Consider the following 24,871-nt stretch of genomic DNA (forward strand, 5'->3'; position numbering starts at 1 on the left):
ACATATTGATGCTAATTTTATTTGTTATTTGCTAGTTTTCTACATAAAACTTGATTGTGAATTGATTTCATTGTGTAGCATTAGGACTTTTTGAACAGGATTCTTTGATAACCGTGATCATTTTAGTCACTAAAATCATGAAATTAAATTTTCATGCCATTTCATCTCTAGTTATGATCAACTATGATATGTTTTTATAGTATAATATGCAAAGTATGATGCTAACAATTACAATTAAAATGACAGTCCTGAGCTAGCTAATAACAATGGGTATGTATGGGAAGGTCTTAACATGGACTAAACATAAGATAATGTACGTGTTTGTGTGCTTATCATGTAGCATTTACAGTCAAAGTTATGGACTTTCCCCATTTCTCTGTCTTTATCCCCATCAAATGTTACTAACGATATAGCCTCTGATATCTTACGGTCCAACTCGTCCGATACATTCTTCCTTGTCTTCATCTTTGCTCAGTTGTAGATTAGGGATATTATTCAGTTTTATTAGAGTGCTGCATAATAAGTAACCATGCTTCCCTTGGAGGGCGGGGGCAACGTCCCTACTGTGTGCTAGAATCTCCAAAAAACAAGTTGATTTCAACCTCAAAATGTACGCTTTTAAACATACCAATACTGCTATCTCAAACACGGAGAGGCTTCTTTGTGACCTCAACTAACAGATTCTGCAAAAAAACCTAAAATCACCCATTCTGAAAAAAATATATTTCTCATTTTGCTTGAAAGTTGTGCTGCCGACTTGTGTCACTGGTTTCCGTGACAGGTCACAAATGGTTTGAATCAGATTCTGATTCAGTTTGGATTATGAGGATCTATTAAAACACGATAAAATCTACAAGTACCTCTACAACATGGTAATAATTCAAAAAAGTACCAGAATGGAATGAGGGTTACGTACGTAACTGAGATAGTCCCTATCTGTCGGTCACTACGCATTAAGTCAAACAACATATGGGGTCCATGGAAAATGCCAGAGCCTGAACACCGTCGCAACCCTGTGGCAATGCAATTGTGGACAAGCCGTGGCATGCCACAAAAGCTACGCTAAGGGCATAACCTTACCAAATCCCAAGCACAAATTCACTGACCTCGGTACCAAAGGTGGCCAAATGGTGAGTACATTGCTGCTGGAGAAGGCCATGCTGCTGTTATGTCCACAAAAAAGTTCCCCTTCAGTGAAAGATTGCTTCAGATCTTTCCTATTTGTTATTGGCAGAACGATTTGGATGTGAGCCTTAAGGGGAAACAGAGACCACATTCTACCCATAGGGAGATGATGTGGAAATTCTGATATGGACTGACCCAAGGGGGCAGCACTACATATAGAATAGGTCTCTGAGGCAGGTCCTACCTTAGAGTAGGGATGGAAAAACTTCCAGAAGAGACTGACAAAGTGGGACTGTCAAGGGAAGACACAGGTTTTCAGAGAGGGAAACCTTACCGTGGAAGAATACACATATGGGATTACCCATAGGAAATCAAGCCATATGGACACCTAGCCCAGTACAGGGACTGACCGGGACTACAGGCATGCTAACACCAGTACTGGGCATGGCTTCAGTCTGCTCTACCAAGTCTGACTGCCAAGGGTGCTGGAGGATGTTCAACTAGGGTTCGGCCAACCAGGGAAATCTATTGGGAAAAGAAAGGCACTCGAATCCCCATATGAGGGGGGATGGTGCAGCAAGTGTGACACCAAGCCAGATCTTCCCACCAATTACCTGTTACCCAACACATGGGCAATGGGAGGACTAGTGGAAAGCAAACAGGTCCACCTGAGCTTCCCGAATTAACTCCAGATCAGCTGGAACATCTGGGGATGGAGTCACCATTCCCCGGGGAAAGTGAGCGGGTGTGAGAGCACATCGGCTGCACAATTGAGATCCCCTGGAATGTGGACAGCACACAGCGACTTGAGCCACGTCTGACTCCAGAGGAAGAGATGGTGGGCGAGTTGAGACATGCGATGTGATTGTAGACCACCCTGCCAGTTGAAATACGAAACACCCGCAGCATTGTCCAAATGGACTAGCACGTGTTTGTCCAACAGCAGTGGCCAAAACTGCCACAAGGCTAGATGCACTGCCAGCAACTCCAGGCAGTTTATGTGCTAAAGCAGTTGAGGTCCTGTCCAGGACCCTGAAGCTGCCTGCCTGTTGCACATAGCGCCCCATCCCATGTTGGAGGCATCTGTCATGACAACAACATGCTGGGATACTTTTTCTTAGCGCACCCCTGTCCTTAGAAAAGCAAGGTCTGACCAGGGGCTGAATAGCAGCAACACATCTGTGTGTATTTATTTATTTAACCAGGAGAATCACATTGAGATATGTCTATCTCTTCTTCCAGTGAGACCTGGTCAAGACAGCGGCACATTAAATTTCACACAAAAAATAAAAACAATAAGACAACACCACAATTTACAAAACCAAAAGCAGTAACACCAGATCAACTAAAACAATTACAAGTATCCAATAAAACATTTAGAAAAAAAAAATGATTAAAGGTGCTTAGGGTTGGAAGTGCATCTAAATTGAGTACATTTTGCAAGTCATTCCAGGCCCAGGGACCATAAAACGAAAATGCACCTTTGCCAAATTCTGACAATACCCTTGGCACTTTTAGCCTAATATGGGAACCAGACCTACAGTAGAACAAAAAAATTTTGTGTAGTAAATTAAGATATTTGATAAATAAAAGGGTAATTTGTCTAACAAAGCTTTTGCGGTAAATAAATACATATGAAACTTTCTCCTTTGATGTAAGGATAACCATGAAACATATAAAATACAGTGATGCATCCGTGACTCTGCACCAGAAACAAAGCATAAGGCTGCATGATACACATAATCCATTTTCCTAAGTAGGGTTGTAGCTGCGTGCATGTATAGAAGATCACCATGATCGATTGTAGATAAGAAGGCACTAGGGCTGTCACTTTTTATTTGATATTCGAATATGTATTCAACATGACGTTGAAGTGTCTGTAATCTAACTATAAATAAAATATCTGGTTTTTAAAATGCCATGTGTAGGGCATTTTTTACAGTCTATGATTAGAGCGTTTGTTTTTTATTTTATTATTTGCCATCTTATCCAGTAGAGGGCAATCTAGACGTATTGTAGCGTAGGCCCGTTACCAAATCACGTTATTGTTTGTGCCTGTTCTGAATAATTTTTTTGTTCTTCATTTAACCTAATTTTGTGCCACTTAATATAAGTTGATATTCTAAGTTGATAACCTGCTGTTTTAAACATAAAGTAAAAAAAATAATAATCCAGATAGTCCTGTTTATTACTAAATGTTAATACATTTGTGATCGAATCTCTATTAGGCTCCGGTGGGTTTTTTTTTATGTGCGGGGGGACTGTATCTGTTGCCTAGATATTTGTATATATTCGAATACATTACATGCGTTCAAATTAGATTTTTCTCAAAAGTGACAGCCCTAGAAGGCACTCTCTACTATTTTATTTCGGGCCGCATAAGGAAAACATTTTTTTTTAAATGATAGAAAAAACCTAATTTAGGTCTAAGGTTCTTCCACAGTTTATCAATATGTACATCTAATCTTTCATCCAGCCATATACCTAAATATTTGTAGGAACTCCCTCTTTCTAATTGTATACCATTTTTATATCAGTTAATTTAGAGAAACCTCAACTAAAAATATATATCAAATATATTTTATTTTATTTTAATTTAAAGCCAATTTTAATTGTGATAATGACAGCTGCAGTACTTGAAATGCATTCTGTAGTTGCTTTATTGCTTGATTTAAGGAAAATGCTGAGGTATAAATAACTATCATCAGCATACAGATGTAATTGTGTGATGGTACATTGTTAGATGAATGGCATCTACACTAATATTAGTCTGTTTCTCTCTTATTCTGAGGTCACCGTAGACACCAGATTCAGTCTTTATCCAGATCAGAGGGTCACTGCAGTCATCCGGATACAGTACGTATCAAGACCAGATGGTGGATCAGCACCTAGAGAGGACCTCTACAATCCTGAATGTAGGCGGAGACCAGGACAACTAGAGCCCCAGATACAGATTCCCTGTAAAGACCTTGTCTCCTAGACACCGGGACAAGACCACATCAAACAGATGCTTCTTCTGCACAATCTGACTTTGCTGCAGCCTGGAATTGAACTTCTGGTTTCGTCTGGTCAGAGGAGAACTGGCACCCCTACTGAGCCTTGTTTCTCCCAAGGTTTTTTTTTTTTCCTCCATTCTGTCACTGATGGAGTTTTAGTTACTTTCCGCTGTCGCCTCTGACTTGCTTAGTTGGGGACACTTAATTTTCAGCGACATCGTCGACTTGATTGCACAGATACTATTTAAAATGAACTAAGATGGATGATGACATCACTGAATTCAATTGATGAACTGCCTTTTTGTATTATTGATACATTATCTTCCTTTTTAATGCTGTTCAGTTGTTTTAAAACAATCTGTATTGTTAAAAGCGGTAAATAAAGGTGACTTGAAATTATTTTGGGACTCAGGAGTGTAACCATTGCTGAAGTGGTCTGATATGAAGCAAATTAAGCGGCGTGACTGTGGCTGGAGATGACATATGCCCCAGAAGCCTCTGAAAATGTTTGATCTCTAAAGGAACTCAGTTCAGCACATACTGGGCAAGTTCGTTGGTGAGACGCACTGTCATACTCACTGAGTCTAACTCCATACTGAGATTTTCTGCAGAGGGGAGAGCTTGCTCTCGTTTGACCTGAAGCCCCAACAGACTGAGTCCCTATGATCACACAACTTCTCTCTCAACTGGGCCATAATGAGCCAGTTGTCGAGATAGTTGAGGATCCTGATTCCCACTTCCCATAGTGGGGCAAGGGCGCCCTCTGCGAGCTTTGTGAAGACACAGGGGGACAGGGAGAGCCCGAAGGGGAGGACCTTGTATTACCCTGTATGGACCTCGGTAGCAATAGCTGGCGACAGCTTACAGGCTTTGGACAGGAGATGCAGACTATTCCTCCAAGTGGAGGTGTTTTGCGGGCACAGGTGCACCCCAATCACTCACTCCTCCTGGGGAATGTCGACGCACCCCCTAGCCGCCCCACCATCGAGGGTAGTGAGGACGGAGGGGAAGTTACAGAGGGGTCTGCTTCTTTCCGTTTAAAAAAAAACAGAGACGTGATCGCAGCTTTGCCGTGGTCACACATGCAGTGAAGGCGTGAACCATCCACGAACGCGTCTTCAGCATGCTGAATGCCCAGACACGGACGACAAAGCTCATTGTCAGAGGACAGGAAACTACCACATCCATAAGGACATGGATGAAACGGCATCTTCAAAAAGATGCGAATCGTCTGTGATTTGTTCTTTTAGGAAATCTGTTCCCAGAAAATCTGCTTTAGTTGAAGGGCCCAGGGGAATCGCTGAAAGCAACACAGCTGTTCACGCCGTACTGCCAACCAGAACAGCTTCCCGACACACTGAGTATTTTTCATTGGCATTTTCTCTTAAACGCAGAGATGACTGGCCTCCCAAGTGAGACCCCATATTTCGTTAAACATAACTCACAGTAACTGACAGATAGAGAAAATTTGTTTTCTGAACAAGTTCACTAGTTCACTTGCTTTGGTCTGGACCAAGTACAATGTTAATTTATTTAGAATCAGAATCAGAATCAGAATGAGATTTATTGCCAGGTATGTACACATACGAGGAATTTGTTTTCGTGACAGATGCTCCGCAGTACAACAGAATGACAGCGACAGAACATAAAACACATAATAAAAGAATAAAAAATACAAAATAAGTAGATAGTGAGTTTTATTTTAGAGTTTTATTTATTTAGTTTTATTTTTATTTTTTTTTGTTTGGTGAGGTTTGCTTTCTCACTGCCGTTTTGGCAAGTGAACCAGAAATTTTAAACAAAACCACATGTGTGCTTAAGGTCATCCATTCATTGGTTCATTCATTCAACTGTATCAGAGATCGTTTGGAAGCAGGCCAAGAACACCTCTTCAGCTGGGTCTGTGTACAGTTGTTTGGTCTGCTCTCGAGTACGATTGCTGTATTCACACCTGACCAAAAGATCCGCACCAATTGAACCAAACAAAATAGGTGTGAATACACCCTAAGACTTTACAGTAACTAATAATAATGATAATTATAATGTGTATGAATCTGTAAAAGAAGATTTATGTATAGATTTGTGCATTATTTACTCTTTTTACAGCCGTATGAATAAAGAGATATGCATGTGTATTTATATAGTTCTTGAATTACAGAACACAGGTAATAATTCCTGTGTTATCTGTTTAAGCTGGAGATGGCATGGGGGGGCAAACTATTTTTATGCCTAGATGTTCTAGTGCACAGAGATCTGTAGCATCTGCCTGAAGGGAGAAGTGCAAACAGGTTCTGTCAACGGTAAGAGGGGTCTTTGATGATGTTTCCTGCTGCCTGTTTCTTCACTCTGGAGTTGTATAAGTCCTGAAGGTTGGGCAGGTGTACACCAATGATTATTTCTGCTGTCCACTGGAGGCAAGTTGAGATGAACCCATGTGAGTTTTATTGAAACAGTAAAATCCAAAATACAACCAAAGACTTTACTTTAACAGACCTGGCATTAACAGAAACACAACTCGCCAACAGCAGGTACACAATACAAAGCTAGACAAGAGACAATGACAACATGAGGGATACTTATATCAAACAATAGGGTCACATGTACTGTATGTATCAAGATGGTGCCACACGCGGCTGCCATGTAGTTTAGCTCAATAACTTCAATAACTGTCTGATTGAACTCGGCTACTAAAACTGACCTTAGAAGAATGCAGCGGATAGCCAAGAGAGCTAAACAAATCACTTGTACAACCCTCCCCACCCTCCAAAAACTTTACTCATCCAGAGTGAGCGAAAGGGCTGTCAAAATCATTTTAGACTCTTAACATCCAGCACACTCCCTCTTTAACTGCTGATGTCTTGTTGGTGCAACAGAGCACTGACCACCAAAACAGGCAGACATAGGAACGGTTTCTTCCCCTCAGGCCATGCACTGTCCTCTATTGTACAGAAATGCCATTCCAATAACCCTGTATTTATTAGTTTTAATAGGATATGGCTGCAGTTTAGACCACATGTTGGTTATAAACAAATAGTCTCTCCATTCAAATAGTCCACAATTCTTTCTTCATACCTACCCAGCTAGATCCGGCTTTTTATCTGTGGCATGTTGAGTGAAGCTGGCTGAACAAACTCTTGTTAACTTTAGAGTTAACAAAACCAAACAAATCCAACCTGGTTTAGAACCGTGGCCCGTTTTTCATATGTCACTAACTCAGCTGGATTTGATTGTTGATGATTTGGCATGATTTTACGACCAAGATGGCGGCGGTGCGAACACATCGCGAGGCTCAGCGTCTCTCCAGTTTTTGCAATTTTGCAGTTTTATTCCTGCTCATCTCGGGTCTGTTCGTACTGAACAGCTTTGCTTTAACATCATACACCCGACAGGAGCTTTTGGATATCGGTGAGGACTTTACCAGCAGTTTTATCACCAATCTTCGACTCATCCCTGAGATCGCTAGAACACCCGAGGCTTCGCACTCTACCCGGCCGGGCGGAAGTGCTCGCAGGCGGCGTCGAGATCGTAAACAAAGGCGGGGGAACCGCAGAGGTCTAAGAGCGAAGCTAAAGCTAACACCGCTCCGGCTCTCTTTACCCAGCATTTTTCTCGCTAATGTGCGGTCACTGGTGAACAAAATGGATGAGTTACGACTCCGCATCACCCACAGTAAGAGACTTCTGGACTGCAATGTCATGGTTTTCACAGAAACATGGCTACACAGCGACGTACCCAACAATGCTATTGAGCTAGCAGGACGCTACACGCTCCGGGCAGATAGAACGGCAGATGACTCTGGCAAGACAAGAGGTGGTGGATTGTGCATTTATGCCAACAAAGCTTGGTGTATGAACACTGTCATTGTTGGGAGACACTGCTCAGCTAACCTAGAGTTTCTCATGGTTAAATGTAGACCTTTTTATCTGCCACGGGAGTTCAGTTCCACCATAATAACCGCAGTCTATATTCCACCGGATGCTAATGCCAAGCTTGCTTTGAACGAACTTCATGCAGCCATTAGTAAACAACAGACTGCTCACCCGGAGGCTGCTTTTATTGTCGCGGGTGATTTGAATCACTGCAAACTAAAAACAGTACTCCCCAAATTTCACCAGCATGTTTCCTGCCACACCAGAGGGGACAAAACTTTGGATCATGTTTATACAAACATTAATGGAGCTTACATGGCAAGCCCCCTCCCCCACCTCGGACAGTCTGATCACCTTTCTTTGTTTCTCACCCCTAAGTATTCACCCCTCATCAACCGTGTGAAGCCATCAGTGAGGAGCATCAAAGTGTGGCCAACTGGAGCAGACTCTTTACTTCAAGACAGGTTTCAACACACTGACTGGAGTATGTTTGCTTCACAGGCTGCCTGTGGCTCTCACACGCACATTGATATCTACACCTCCTCTGTACCGGATCACATCAACTACACCAATGACAGTGTAACAACAGAAAAACAGATAACACCCTTATCAGATGCCATGGATGAACAAGGAGGTTTGACTTCTGCTGAAAGCCCGCAACACCGCTTTCAGGTCAGACGACTCTCAGGCCTACAGTAAATCCAGGGCTAACCTGAAAAGGGGCATCAAAAAGGCAAAGTACTGCTACAAGCTGAAGGTAGAGGAACACTTTTCCAACTCTGACCCCCGACGCATGTGGCAGGGCATCCAGATCATCAGTGACTACAAGTCAAGCAACTCCACACCAACAGTCACGGACGTCTCCTTCCTTAACGAGCTAAATTACTTTTATGCTCGCTTCAACAGCGACAGCAAGGAGATGGCCACCAAAATCTCAGCCTCTTCAGACCACCAACCTCTCAAACTCACCTCCACAGATGTCCACACTGCACTGAGCAGGATCAATGCACGCAAGGCTGCTGGCCCTGATGGCATTCCTTGACGTGTGCTTAGGGCATGTGCAGAGCAGCTTGCAGGGGTCTTCACAGACATTTTCAACATGTCCCTCATCCAAGCAACTGTGCCTACATGTTTTAAGTCCACATCCATTGTGCCAGTACCAAAACACTCCTCCCCAACGTGCCTCAATGACTATCGCCCCATAGCACTCACACCCATCATTATGAAGTGCTTCGAGCGACTGGTCCTAGCACATCTCAAAGACTGCCTCCCACCCACACTGGACCCACACCAATTTGCCTACCGCAGAAATAGGAGCACAGAGGATGCAGTATGCACAGTGCTGCACTCTGCACTCACACACCTGGACCATAACAACACGTATGTTAGGATGTTGTTTGTTGACTTCAGTTCAGCATTTAACACCGTCATTCCCTCCAAGCTGACCACAAAACTTGGAGACCTGGACATTAACACCTCCCTCTGCAACTGGATTATGGACTTTCTGACCAACAGCCCTCAGCATGTTCGGTCAGGCCACAACCACTCCACCACCATCACACTTAACACTGGCGTACCACAGGGCTGTGTGCTGAGCCCATTCCTCTACTCCCTTTACACCCACGACTGCAAGCCTGTGCATGGATCCAACTCCATCATTAAGTTTGCAGATGACACCACGGTGATTGGCCTCATCAGTGACAACGATGAGACTGCCTACAGGGAAGAGGTACAGCACCTGGCCACATGGTGCGCTGACAATAACCTGCTCCTTAACACCAATAAGACCAAGGAGCTCATTCTGGACTTCAGGAAGAAGAAAGGAAGCACGCATGACCCCATCCACATTAACGGGATGGTTGTTGAACGTGTCTCCAGCTTCAAGTTCCTGGGAACCACCATCTCGGAGGACCTGTCCTGGACTACAAACACCTCCAGCCTCGTCAAAAAGGCTCACCAGTGCCTTTTCTTCCTCAGGACACTGAAGAAGAACCAGCTTTCTTCAGCCATCCTAGTGAACTTCTACCGGTGTGCGATCGAGAGCATCCTGACCAGTTGCATCACAGTCTGGTATGGGAACTGCTCAGTGGCTGACCGCAAGGCACTGCAGAGGGTGGTGAAAACTGCCCAAGGAATCACAGGGACACCACTTCCTGCTCTTGAGGACATCCAGAGGAAACGCTGTCTACGTCGAGCTCGCAGCATTCTCAAGGACTCCTCTCACCCTTACCACGAACTGTTTAACCTCCTCCCCTCCGGAAGGCGTTTCAGGAGCCTCCGGACAAGGACCACAAGATTCAGGAACAGCTTTTTCCCTAAAGCTGTCTCCTTGCTGAACTCATACATAGACTCCTCCCCCTCTTCAACACTCTGATTTATTTATTTACTCACAACAAGCAAAAAGTAACTTGTTATTACTTGCACTACTGTCTGTTCATCCAGGAACACTGTATAATCCATTTGCACATTGAAATATATATATTTTTTTTTTCTATGCACTTTACTGTCCATTGCAATACTGTAAATTATGTTCATAATTCTTCCTATAGTGTACATACACTTTTACATAGCCCATCTGTATAGTATGTTCATAGTACACCTATCTGTATATTGTGCTTATAGTATTTAATATCTGTAAATTATGTCCATAATACTCACCTGTATAGTTATTGTACATATTATAGACCTTTATTCTGTACTTACTGATTATTGCACTTCTGGTTAGATGCTAACTGCATTTCGTTGCCTTGTACCTACATGTGCAGTGACAATAAAGTTGAATCTAATCTAATCTAATCTAATGATCTCAGATTATTTGGTTATTCAAAGCTCATCCTGGACTTGCTGTCATAGCAGCAGTTTCGTAAACTTAAAGACAAAAGCGCACAGCTCGAGCACACTTGAAGCTCACATGAAAACAACAACATGACGGCAGTGTCAGGGCTCTGTCACAAAACCATGAATAAACAAGTCAAAGGGACAGAGCTCTGACAATGAATTATAAACATTTATAATTTCTATACTATAAATATAATAAGAAGCAACAAAGGTCATGCAATTTTGTCTGTAAAATTATTGGACTGTAAGCTGCTTTAATTTGGAGCGAGAGATACGATGGAGGGGCTTCATTGCATCAGATGTGTCACTTTGCTCACAATTGGTCCAGTTTGGAGAATGGAGAACAGAATAAAACCTGCTCCATATCAGAGTAGCTGTGTAGTGTAAGTTATCATGGTGATGAAACCTGCTCAAAACCAACAAACCTTCATGAGCCCAAAAACACGAGGGTTTGCTCAAACTAAATGCTAACGTTACTGTGTAAAAACTCAAACCTGCTTTGTACAACAGGCTTCTGTTGTTTCAGAAGAAATTAAAATGTGTTTTATTTTATTGTATTTTATTTTATTTATGCAGGTATTTATTTATTTTTACCCTTTGAAAATTATTTAGAGCTTGATAACTTTTTACCTTTTCAGGGATGGATGAAGGAGTGTATTAGGATAAACTCATATTTGGAGTGTCTGCTGACCTGAATATTATTATTTTGAACTAAATATTATTATTTTAATTTATCTCTAACTACTCTCTTACTCATCAGTAAAAACTGATTGAAAAAAAAAAGACAATCTCTGATCAAATCTGACATTCTTTATTTGATAAAATGTATAAAAACTATGTGAGAAAAGAATTGTTCCTAAATTTAAAACATTCCAGTCTGTAACATTATTCTGCACTTGACCTCGCAAACTGGAAAAACAGAAACTCTTCTTACCTTTCTATCAGGCCAGTTGTACTGAGCAAAGACAGCATCATATGTTTCCACAGCTCCATCCGTCACCAACATGATGGCTTGACTGCACACACTGCCTCGGCCTGTCTCATTAAACTGAACACAAATACATATTACTTAATAAGAGGTTACAATAAATTGGTTCATGGCAACATGGCAATTAGCAGTAATAACTAATGCAATACACATTTTTGGGGAAGTCGTGGCCTAGTTATTAGAGAGTTTGACTCCTAACCCTAAGGTTGTGGGTTTGAGTCTCGGGCCAGCAATACCACGACTGAGGTGTCCTTGAGCAAGGCACCAAACCCCAACTGCTCCCCGGGCGCAGCAGCATAAATGGCTGCCCACTGCTCCGGGTGTGTGTTCATGGTGTGTGTGTGTGTGTGTTCACTGCTCTGTGAATGCAGAACACAAATTCTGATTTTGGGTCACCATACTTGGCTGTATGTCATTTTGACATTCACTTACTTTGTACAGATTTTTTTACACAGTGTCCTAACTTTGTAGTGGTGTCTGAATTAAAATTATAAAATTGCATCCTTACATTTGTTCACTCCTTCATACCCACAATAATAAAGCGTGTACATTGGATGCATATTCGCCTGTTATGGTTGTGGGCTGTTTTCTGTTTTTGGTCATGTCTGTCTGTATATTTGTAGTCTAGCTGTAGTTTTTCTATCGATTACCCTGTCACTGATTCCAGGTGTGTCTTATTTGTTCATTTGTGTCAGCCATTATATACTCTTGTGTTTTCTGTGTTGGTTATTGTGTCTTGTCCTTGTATTGACTTGGACGAGGAGCTGTGTCACATAAAAGAATGGTGCGTGCGTGCGTTTATGTGTTAGATTTATTTTGTCTTAGATTTATCTAATAAAGCCTTCTTCATATTGAAAAGAGAAGTATTTTGTGTTTTGTGCTTACAAGTTAATGTCTTAAACTGCCGATCTTGTTCCTGTGCTAATTGATAGTGTTTTCACTATAGTTTGGATATTAATATCCAGCGCAGATTTGATGTTAAACGGCACTCTTTTCCTAATGAATGTTGTTCAGTCGCTTTGACGCAATGTATTTTATTTAAAGTGCTATAAAAATAAAAGTGACTTGACTTGACTTTAATAAACTTCCAACCATTTGTTTCAATTTCTGTGTTATCATCTTTGAGTCTGTGCCAAATTGTGATAGAAGGTCAGACCTAAAAGATTAACCTGGCAGGAAGCAGCCAGGTTATTCCATTAAATGAACTTGTTGATGTATTACAACATACTCTCACATACTCTTACCTCACCTCTTGTGTTTCTGCACTGATTCCACACTGAAAGAGCTAAGATGTCTTTGATTATTTCCTTACTAATTAGAAGAGCTCTCCAATGGGAAGAGAACATTTGGAACCATCCAGCTGGTGATACATATGTGAGTGAACAGCTATTCAGGTTATGCCCAGGCAAATATTTCTCATCTCAATGCTTCTAATGGATGGAATGAGCCAGTTTTACCTTCATCAAGAGTTCACTCTGGCCCTACAGCTGTAACTTTGTCAGCTCTTGCAGATCCAGCAGTAGAGGCCATGAAATTTGATGCCTTTCTCCTATCCCTTGCTAAACGTCTCTGCCAGCTGGCCCAGAATATATGTCTGCAATGCAATGCTGAGGGACAAGTGAGGACACCATGTCCCATCCTCCGTCCTCATCCCATGGTGAGTTAGGTGTCAAGCCATTTACTTCCACTCTGATTTTTAATTAATACTCTCCTCAACTCAGAAATTTGCCAATTGAAGAAGCTTCTCCTGGTCATGCTGAGAAAAAAAAAAAACTATCTACCATACTGTGCCTTGGCCATTAGTACTTTCACCATGGGTACTGTCCTCTCCGAGCAGTAGGGGAATAGAGCCCATCTCCATCCATGTGCTTACTTCTCCAAGAAACTCACTCATGCAGCGCATAATTATGACACTGGAAACTGAGAGCTCCAGGGGATCAAACTGGCTCCTATATGTCTCAAAATGTCTCAGTGTTTCAGAAAGTAAGTGAATATTGAAAACAACAGTTATGTTTATATATGATCTTTAGTGTTCTGCAGAAGAAGAAATGCATATAGATTTAAAAAGATTTAAGTAATTATTGACACATTTTTATTGTTGGTTGATCTGTCCCTGAATCTGTATGTAGATTCTAGCAACCCAAAACTCAGCTGTGCCACTGTTCATATAATTTACCTGTACTATTTGTGTTATTTGAGTCTATTTCTATAAAGATACTTTAACTTAGGATAGTTGTAACACAGTGTGGGCTAGGTACATTTTATTTACATAGTTCCCAACATTTATGAGGATATAACAGAAAACCACCAAAAAAGTAAATGTTGCATTAGCTTTTAAGGGGTGGTTGATTGTGTTTATGGGGTGCAGTCTAACACGTGTTAATGCTTTGTTTGTGATACAGTTATGGAGGCCCTTCATAATGCAGATGTCGACTGCCTGCTCTGTCAATAATTAGAAAAGACCCTATAGTATGTTGTGTTTAATGTTTTACTAAATTCTGCTGAGGTGAAATTCAGTGCAGTCTTGTATCATGATACATATCCTGTCCTATATTGTCACTTTGCTGGTACACAACCCTAGTAACTAACGTTAAAAAAGCAGGAAGCCACCAACCCTAACCCTACCCCTAACCCTTTAAATTGTGAAAGTGATATTTACATTTTGCCAGGCTTTCATACATAAACACATGAGATCTATCTATCTATGCACCACATGATTACCTCTGATTTTTAGGGGAGTTAAAGAAGAAATGACTTCAATATGCCCACACATATGTGTGTATGGATGTGGACTCACATTACTGAGAAGTTCAAAGGCCTCGGTCAGAGCCAAGTCAAGCATGCCTATCCCTTTAGCAAAGAGCTTATCAAGACGGCCACGGAAATGCTGTGGAGATAAAAACACAAACACAACCTAGCAGTAAGAGATGTCAAGACGATGTGTATTGTGCATGCATTTTTAAGTACAAACTTTCTAAGTGTCAGTTAAGAATTGGCCAGCAACACTTCAACACATTCATTAAAAAGTAACAATTTGTTAGAAAAGCATTTGGACAGACTCTAACCAAACAACTTTTAAAAGCCTTTTTTTATCCAAATAAACCTTCAAAGTGCTGGTCATAAGGTGCTCAAAATAATTAATAAAAATAGATGACAGTAGTTTATCTCCCAGCCTGTAGTTTTCAGCTTGTCTACATGACCCTGACAATGACTGATACAGAGCTTTGTTTTGCCCTCTGGACTCTGGTCATTAGTCTCCCTGCCTTTTCTGGTTCTGAGCCTCGATTTGTCTCCTCTGTCCTTGTCTGTCCGCTAGTTTTACCACCTGTCGTGAGCTTCAAAAGCTATTTAGAGTTTATCCCGTAATCAAGTTCTCTTTTTCCAAACCTGACGCTAACACAGTTAGTTATAGTTTACATACATCTATATCAGAAAATGTACTTACATCTTTGTTGGTAACATCAGCTTGAACCAGTGTTCCGTTCAGACACGGCTCCACATAATGCAGCTCCTCATTGTACTGCCACACAAAATAAATACATTAAGCAAGACCATTATGGGGATAGAACTGCTTTGTATTTACAAATGCATATATTACAGTCCACAAATAAATGGAAATTGAACAAATTCTCAGATAAACACAACAAAATCCTCAAATATATGTTAGGAGTTTCAGAAAGGAGAAACTGGAAAATGGATTAGGGAATTGAGGCATGGACTTTCAATTAGCATTTTGTATTAAATAGGATCCTGGGGAGTCCACACATTACTGGGGAACAGAAGGTATTTGTACGATCCACCATGGGAAAGGATGTTCTTCAGCAGGCAAAATATCTCAAAAATGTATAATCTTTATCATGATGTAGTGTATTTCTGTGAAGATGAGACCACTTTATCAGTTGCACTCAGACGTTTTAAATAATACTGAACATGAAAATGAAAATCACTTGCAGATCACTGTATTTTGCTATAACCTTTCAGAATGAACTGAGTGGTTTAGCCTGTGTAAAATAGGACTTTACAAATATAAAGAAAGGAGAAAAATACACATTCCCACAAAATATATTTGAAAGGCTTTTATCTTATACAATGTACTCTTAATATTAGTGACATCTGGTGTAGAGCTGTACTGAAGCAGAACAAAACTAAAAATGTTCCCAAACAAGTAGCTTGCACTTCTTCTTTAATTAATTAAATCAAAATATTTTCTTTGATTAAACTCACAGCGATAACATTAAAAAAGTCATCATCCCCAAGTGTATCCAAAATGGAGGAGACAGTCTGTCGGGCGATGGTCAGCCGTAACCCCTTCATACTGCCACTCACATCCACCAAAATGACCACATCTTTAGGAGATGTAGCAGCCTGGATATACCTGGAAATACACACATGTTAGGAGAGTATGATATGATTATGTTGACTATGAGTATGGATCAGTTTATACCACAATTCATATCGAAGAGATTAAATGTTAAAAAGACACAAATCGATACATTGTCACTTGAACACGAATTAATTCAAATAAGATGTTTTATGGTTAAGTGGTATGCATATTCATCTTTGGCTTAGATATTAGTAGTTCATGGCTGAGGGTAAATATTCACTTACCACTTCCGATTTCGACAGTCGAATTCTAGAACCCCATGTTCATCAGGTGTCCACTTTATACCTGTGAAGATAGACGATTGTCTAAATTGGCTTGTTACACTACTTCTACACACAAGAGTAGATGTGTTTTATGGTGTAGGTATGTCTCTATGCACAGCTTGTCAACTGCATTTTTCTAAATTAGCACTGAACAAGCAGAGTAGTGGACAGATCATTGTATCAAATAATACAATGCTTTTGACTTTGACCTTTTGACCTGGCTCATTATTAGACTAAACTAATGAAAGTCAAATGCCAACAAAGTGCATATTTAATTCTGATATAATAACTGGAATGTTCCTAGTAGGGATGTCAACGATTAATCGATGATCGATTAATTGTCGATAAGAGATGCAATTGGTTAAAACTGCGGATGGTCGGTTAATGTGCGCAAAAAGTGTGAGCGAATGTGAGTGACGGTGAATGTATATAAATACATCATCATTATTTCATTATCAGTAGTAAGTATACTATACGTTATGTCAAGATGATTTATGACTTTGACCTTTGACCTTTTGACAGGTTGAACTTCCGGTAACCTTATGATGGATGGGCGGGACAAATGAGATCAAGGGTTAACCTATGACCTTTCCCCGCATCGATCATGTGGTTTTGACAGAAAGTTTTACCCTATTGACCTAATTAGTTCTAAATCATGGTTTTGACGGCTAGTTTAATCGGAAGATGAAAGACTCCTCACGCATCGATCATGCGGTTTTGACAGAAAGTTTTACCCTATTGACCTGTTAGTTCTAAATTATAAAGGTATATGAAAGACTCCCCACACATCGATCATGCGGTTTTGACAGAAAGTTTTACCCTATTGACCGTTAGTTTGTTTGAAGTTTGTGCCAGTTGTTTGAAGTTTGTGTCAGTTAGCTTGTTTGAAGTTTATCACAGTTATACGGTTATGTGTGTGTGTGTGTGTGGTTATACGGCTTCTCCCCCCTCCCATTACATTTATGAGCGGTGTATAAATGGGATCGGTGTGTTCTACATTTTAGATATATAAAACATTATATAATTTATATAATCTCAAACAATTAAAGGTTGAAAACACATTTTAATTATTTCACATTTATATATATATATATATAAACATTATATAATTTATATAATCTAAAACACATTTTAATTATTTCACATTTATATATATATATATATATATATATATATATATATATATATATATATAAAACATTATATAGTTTATATAATATACATAATCTAAAAACAATTTAACTAAGGTTGAAAAAACATTCTGTTCTTTTAAAAAAGGTTATAAATTAAACTGTATAAAAAATATACTGAAACCGACTGTTTTAGATGAAACAAGATCCAATGTTTTTTTTTTTAGAGAGCAGAAAAGAGATGTTTTCACACACCTTTGATCCTGACCCTCTGTGTCCCCACTGTCTGCGTTTGCACGCCACAGTGCACACTTGTCGGAATTTACTAACCAATCATAATATCTTCAAAGCCATTTTTTTAATTAAAACCAAACGTATCTCACGCGGGAGTACCATGATTTTGACAGTTTTCTGACGGTTCACCTATGAATTACGGTTGGTGCGCGGCTAGCATCTCTCGTACCCCTCTCTCTCTCCCTCTCATGCCTGTGTACACACATTCGTCTCCAAGTCTTATTTTCTTCTTTTAATGAATATAAACACATTATACATTCACAAACAATATAAAACAAAACATTTACATTAGTTTTGTTCATCACTAAAAAATATACATTTTACCAGGATCGGGGAAAAATATATAACTGAACAGAATGAAGAATATGGTCTATTGAGGAACCAGGACGTGTCATTGACACAATTCAGTTAAATTCATTTCACATTATTTGTTGCAAGACATTTTCTATATTATATTTAAAACCTTTTATATCCATCTTTATATCATATCTTTTTCAAAAAAGCTGTTTAATTATTTATTTTAACCGTACACCTACAGTACCACCATACAATAAAATGCTGCATGCACGTATACTTTTAAGCGATCTGAATTATGACTAGCCTATAAATTTCATCATAAGCCACACGTACCTTGTTATATCACTATAATATCCACGGCGCTATACAAATTTGTATTCTGATAAACCATATAAACAAGCGGACATACGCGTGGACATATCAAGTTAAAAAGAGACTTATCTCTATTTTAAACAATATTAAATTATATATGACGGCATGTTACTAAACCGGAACATACATTTTAAACAAGTTATTCATCGTTTTTATAAAACACATCGCAGTAACAGACATGTTACTAAACCAAAACAAATAATTTTATCATACATTTTTTTAATCATGTATTCAATCAATACTTATACAACATATACAAACACGTTTTAAACATATTTTAAACAAAAACTAATCATAAACGCAGCCATCTCAAAATTACAGACATGTACAATCATGCTGATCACATATTATGGGATATTCAGACTTTTAGCCACTAATACGTTTTAGGATAATGAAAAACACCAACGTCTGAGGGGTGTCAAAATATCTCCAGTCCCCAAAACCCACTCAGACTCCAGGGGTTAAAGAATATGAAAATAAATAATTATATAATGACATCGGGCTACTAAAGCAATTCATTAAACAAAAAAAGGTATTCAACATTTAAGTTAATCAAACTTATAAAACACACCATACTCTTCTTTTTTTTAAAAGATAACTTATTTTAAATGTGATAGCATAGTATATATACAATAAACATTTCTGATGATACATATAAAAAATTATCCCTTACAGTTTTAGACCGATGAGAGATGTCCAAACATGAATGAAATATCCCCAAAATAAAATAATACGACTTAAAAAATAAAATAAAAATGATTAAATCATAAACAGAATCTCACAGGTCTTCGTAGTGAAATGTATGTGAGACCTGAGGGGCTGCTTCACACACACCCCGCGCAGGCGAGGGTGGAGTTTCAGACCGCATGATCTAAGTCAATGGTGTACATTATTTCAAAGCTAACATTAATGTAATTTTTTTTAATAATCAGTACCCCCAGTACATCTGATGTCCGTTGATTCTTAATTCATGATATATATTACCTAAAATATTTTATATTTTTATATAATATTATATAATAAAAAATATTTATATCATATTATATCATATCATATATATGATCATATTATATCAGATGCGTCATGCATTAATCACTTTAGATTCTTTAAAGTTCTTATTTTTAGCACCATCTTCAAAGTTTTCATACCATCTCTCTCTCTCTCTCTCTCTCTCTCTCTCCCCCTCACACCCACACACACACACACACACACACCCCCTCTCTCTCACACACACACACACACTCTCTCTCTCTCTCTCTCTCTCTCTCTCTCTCACTCTCTCTCTCTCTCTCTCACACACACACACACACACACACACACACACGCGCGCACACACACACACACACACACACACACACACACACAATATGAAACATGATGCCAAAGTCTTTCTGTATGTTTTTTTAAAAATAAAACTTAAAATATTGATTTAGCTTTAAATCTATACTGAGGAGCTCGTTTGTTTGTCACAGTATAGACTGTGAAGTTTAGATGAAGTTGTTTTATCTTTTAGAAGAAAGACCCTCGATGGTATTCAACCATTAAAGATGGTTCAGGAAAGACCCACGCGTCCTAGAGATGTAATTTATGTGCGTTGCTACGGTCGTAAACCTTTCACATATCCACGGTACTTTCAGACACAGAGCAGGAAAGACATTTGCAGGCCCTCTGCTTAGCCGTCCCAAAATACCTCCATTTAAAAGCAAAAATATTAAAATGACCGCCTGTACATCTAAGAAGCTGTAGTTCTATTTTATATGTTTTGTATTAAAAGTACTTACTTTTGTATTTAAATCCTTATTTAAAACAATATATTTAACCGACAGTATCCCCCCAACGTGTGTTTTCCATCAGTTGTTTGCCCTTCAGCCTTATTACGTAGTGCTTTTTATTTAGCCTACTGTAAGATCCCTTTACAATAGTCTAATGAAAGTTAACTTTTCTTAAAGTTTATAGTTGTATTTTACTGTATCCCCATCCTTCTATCCTGTAGATTGTATGCGTACTGTAAAATAACAAATATACATCATGCTTAAAGTCACTAAAATAATTACACCTACAATTTGAAACGTGTTTAAACACATTGTGTGTCACTAAAGCAAGGCACACCGTCTATCGTCTTATTTTTTTTAAATAACTGATGACAAATCGTCTCTTCATATAATTTATCCACCCGAGTGCTTTTCTCACACGAGTAGAAAACTCTTTCTCTTTGGATGTGTTTGGCAGAAACATAATTTCTACATCAGAAAAAAATTTTAATGTACGCTGAACTTTTCTCATTCGACGGAAATACTATTTTCAAATTATTTACCCGGCCTATAACACTCGGTGTAAATGTTCTTACCTAGAACAGAAAACATACACTTTGACTGTTTTGTAGATGCCAACAGATCATGTCAAGGGTGTTTCACATCTAAGAATCACGATGTTTTGTAAATGACATTTTTCTTACACCTCGATATTTAGCCGTATCAAGATTTTGGACGGTCGTTCGCAATTTGTTTGTCGGACCGTACGTTTTTAGGCGATCTTTGTGCGGCGTCATCCTAACAGGAATAAATGAAAATTAAGAAATTAAGTAACAGTTTTTTCTCTTTGAGATATTTCTTTTAGCTCAACTTTGTGTCTGTCCAAAAGTGTGATCGCATGAAGCATCGAAGCAAAAATTAAGTCTAGCTGTTTTACACTTAAAACTATTACAACCTAAACAAATCAAACGGTACACTCGTTAAAGTTTCCACACTCTTGTGAGATACATTTTATCCATAACCTTTCGTGTATTCGAGCGAACAAATCACTAAGAAAGAGAGTATAGCGAGAAAACTTAACGTTTACAACGCATATACAATTCAGAATACAATTGTTAAAGTATTTTTTTTTTTGTTAAATGTTGATTTGTAAATTATATTTTTATTACTCCGTTAGATTTAGTCATCGTGTTCGGATAGCCGATGACACAATTCACATTTTTATTTTTAAGACTCCTGTAAGTCCATGCTAACTCTCGCGTGGGAAAGAGAGCGGGGTGAGCGTATTCTATTTATTTAAGAAAAATTATTAAACATTTCCCCCGAACATTTTTTATTATTTTGACAAAACACGACACGACAACATTAAACAATGTTATCAGTTCCTACGGCCATCTTCTTCGATTCAAATAAAGCAACATCTCCGGTGTACGTGTGTATGTGCTAAACATCTTTGCTTCTCCACTTCTCCAGATTTGTTAGATGGGCTACCGTTGTAATACAAACACATTTGAGAACTACGACGTTCTCACTTTTGTAACGGTTATAGAAAAATGCCGTACACACTTTTGCATTTCATAATTCAGTGATTTTAGCTGTAATGAGCACATAAGACAAAAATTGTCAACGTGTGACTCGTAAACATGTATCATTTTATTTATTCATTTATTTTTACCAGAGATAGTCGACACGTTGTTTTGCAGTTTTCTCAGACTGCGGTCAAACATACACTGCCTGTTCATAGAAATTTTACAGCATGACAATATCGCCCCTACATCTAGAGCTCTTGTTCATATAGCCGATGACCGTATTCAGATTGTTTCAGCATTTGCCGCTTGACATTAAAGAGTAGGCCTATGCGTACTCCCCTTTGGTTGTAAGCATTATCATCTACCGTGCGCTGAGATTTTTCTGCTTTGTCCAATGTTGACGGATTTGCTAGAGGGACTATGTCGCCTTGTTGTAACGTGATTACGTTTAAGATCCATAAGATTGCACTACATTCATCTGAAAAGGTTATAGATATAGTCTTTTATACAGGAAATGTGTATCAGAATAACAATTACCTAATAGTGAAATCCACTCTTCTAAACTATTGGGAAACTTTAATGTTGATCTGGCCCACCAGCCGTGTATCTTTTTCATTGTTTTTTAGATAAAGACTGTTCTCAGAGTTTGGTTATACAACTGTAATTGCGCTGTCACGTCTAAATAACCCGCTCTTCTTTAAGAAAACCGCGAGGCGAGCAGTTTCCGACATCTATTAATTCACTTCATTTTTTTCACCACCGCAAATGTTTTGTTTAGCATACATGTTAGTTTTAGTCAGTTACATAGGCGTCACGCATGAAGTTTATAGTTATTTTAAATAATTATGATAGAGTTACAGGTTTAGGTAAGTGGGGTGCCTGTAAGTGGTGACAACTTCGAGCATCGGAGACGACGGTGCTACTCAAATCGCACATAGCGTTATCTTTTAACAAAAACTATCGTATTACGCGTTACTAAGACAAAATCTGTAACAGCGTTCATTAATATGTTGAAATGAAAATGAACATACAAAACTTTATAATGACCGTATAGCCTAACACCGCATAGACAAATGTTTGTTCTAACGCTTTCGCCCTAAAATTGCGAGATTTCTTAACGGACGCTAGAGCGAACTGTAAACCACACACTTTCTCATCGCATTATGCTAAGAAACTGCACATGGTTAAAGCTATTACACCATAAACTGTCTAAAGTTGTTAATGTACAAGCACAGTAAACTATTTCTACAAAAAATATCATTGCACTACTCTTTTTTTGCATATAATACATCGTTCAACAATACTTTTGCACACTTATTCGACCGTATTTATTACCGCCGTTCTCGCGTTCCTGCTGTTCATAATGTATATATAATCCTTCATTGCTCGCTTCATCATGTACATACGATCCCTACATTGCATTCATATTTATATTCTGTATATACTCTGATCAATATCGTATATAGCAACTACACTGTATATTCTGTATAGCTTTACTTACTCTGCACTTTTATGTATTTAAAACACTATATTCTTGCACTTCTGGTGAGATGCTAACCGCATTTCATTAGCTCTGTACTTGTACTCTGCATAATGACAATAAAGTTGAATCTAATCTAATCTAAACAAGTACAATCGTACGCTTCCAGGACTTTGCTCATTCTTTCTGTTTAAATTTGTTTAAACGGACTTTCGCATTCTTATTTTATTTTCACCAACTAAGTGATATTCCTAGGCCTCGCGGATTGTTTTCTAGTTTTGGCCCTCAACCTCCTTGTTCATACGTCGCGATATCTCTGTGAATTTGCTCGATTTCATAAAATATCTTTTACATTATATCATTATCCTATCCTAGTTTATATCAGATACAAGTTTGTTTCTTCATATTTCTCGCAAGTCAAACCCCAACCACGGCCCTTCACCCTCCTCCGCTTTTTGAGCGCAACACCCACAACCCATTTTTTGGTAGAATGTACAGAAGGTCCACCGCTACTTCCTCGTGACTACGGCTAGTCTTTATCCCCTGTGAGCGGCTGACCTCATAAACTCTGCAGTTATCGCAGGTTTTCTTATGATCTGCGAACAAGGGTTTTACAGCGCGGTCGATGGAGTATCTGTCAGTATCTACGTGGACTGACAGAATCGGCTCTGTCTGAAACTGATGCACTCTCTAATTTTTCAAATAATAAGACTTCAACGGATCTGAACCATTTTTAAAAAAAAACACTGGATCGTCGTGGATTTAAAAAAACGCTCGGTTTACGTCTTGGAACAAATTCTGAAAAGGATGTCCGCCACTACCAGCGCTGCTGCGGATGAGCGAATGGAGTGCGGCTGTGCCGAGGGAAAGATGTGTCCTGTAAAAGCCAACATAGACTCTATGTTTAAACAATGTTACAGAGAGCAAATGATTGATCTGATGCGTAAAATCATAGACGATGCGTCTGATCCGAATCTTGATTGTACGACGGATTCCAAGCGAGTAACAAATCTCAAGAAAGAAATGGACGTTGTAAGAAGACTGAAAATTAATCCGTGGCCCGATTTGACGAGCTTGTATACGACCAGCAAGGCGCCGATTTGTGTGACGACCAGAAAAATTCTGTATGTGACGACCGAATGTAGCGGCGAGATGTACATTAACGAGACTCTCAGTCTGTGTACGTGCATAACGGATTTGTGTGTGATGTTAGTCGCTAAACATTATGGTTTCGCCATACATGAAATTATTGAAACCGTCGTCAATTTCATAGTAGAACAAAACTTGAGGGCCTGCCGAGATTTTCTTTTCTGGCTAGATAACTTGTGATGTCATGTCATCCCTATTGTTTGTAATAACAATTTGATCACTTTCTTCAGTACTTCATTGTAAATTCAACGCTGTTATGTTTAAATAAAAGTTTGAATCCCTTCACTGAATATTATTTCTCAGAGTTCATTTTTTTAATGATTTAGCACATGTCCGAAGAGACTAACAAATTAGTATTCAGTCTTGGATAACTCTAACGGGGGTAGATGTAAGAGAAATATGAAGA

General features: G+C 39.0%; 1 protein-coding gene across 1 annotated transcript in view; it reads right to left on the reverse strand.

The window, feature by feature from the left end:
* cacna2d3a (calcium channel, voltage-dependent, alpha 2/delta subunit 3a) overlaps nt 1-24,871 on the reverse strand; it is a 173,035-nt gene that overhangs the window by 88,654 nt on the left and 59,510 nt on the right. The window contains exons 7-11 of the mRNA XM_026270653.1: nt 16,425-16,485; nt 16,041-16,191; nt 15,262-15,336; nt 14,614-14,703; nt 11,763-11,876 (exon numbers count right to left, since the gene is read on the reverse strand). Of these exons, the coding sequence (XP_026126438.1) occupies nt 11,763-11,876; nt 14,614-14,703; nt 15,262-15,336; nt 16,041-16,191; nt 16,425-16,485 (491 nt within the window). The remainder of the gene's footprint in view (nt 1-11,762; nt 11,877-14,613; nt 14,704-15,261; nt 15,337-16,040; nt 16,192-16,424; nt 16,486-24,871) is intronic.

The sequence above is a fragment of the Carassius auratus genome, chromosome 8 (genome assembly GCF_003368295.1).
Source record: "Carassius auratus strain Wakin chromosome 8, ASM336829v1, whole genome shotgun sequence".
Lineage (NCBI taxonomy): Eukaryota > Metazoa > Chordata > Actinopteri > Cypriniformes > Cyprinidae > Carassius > Carassius auratus.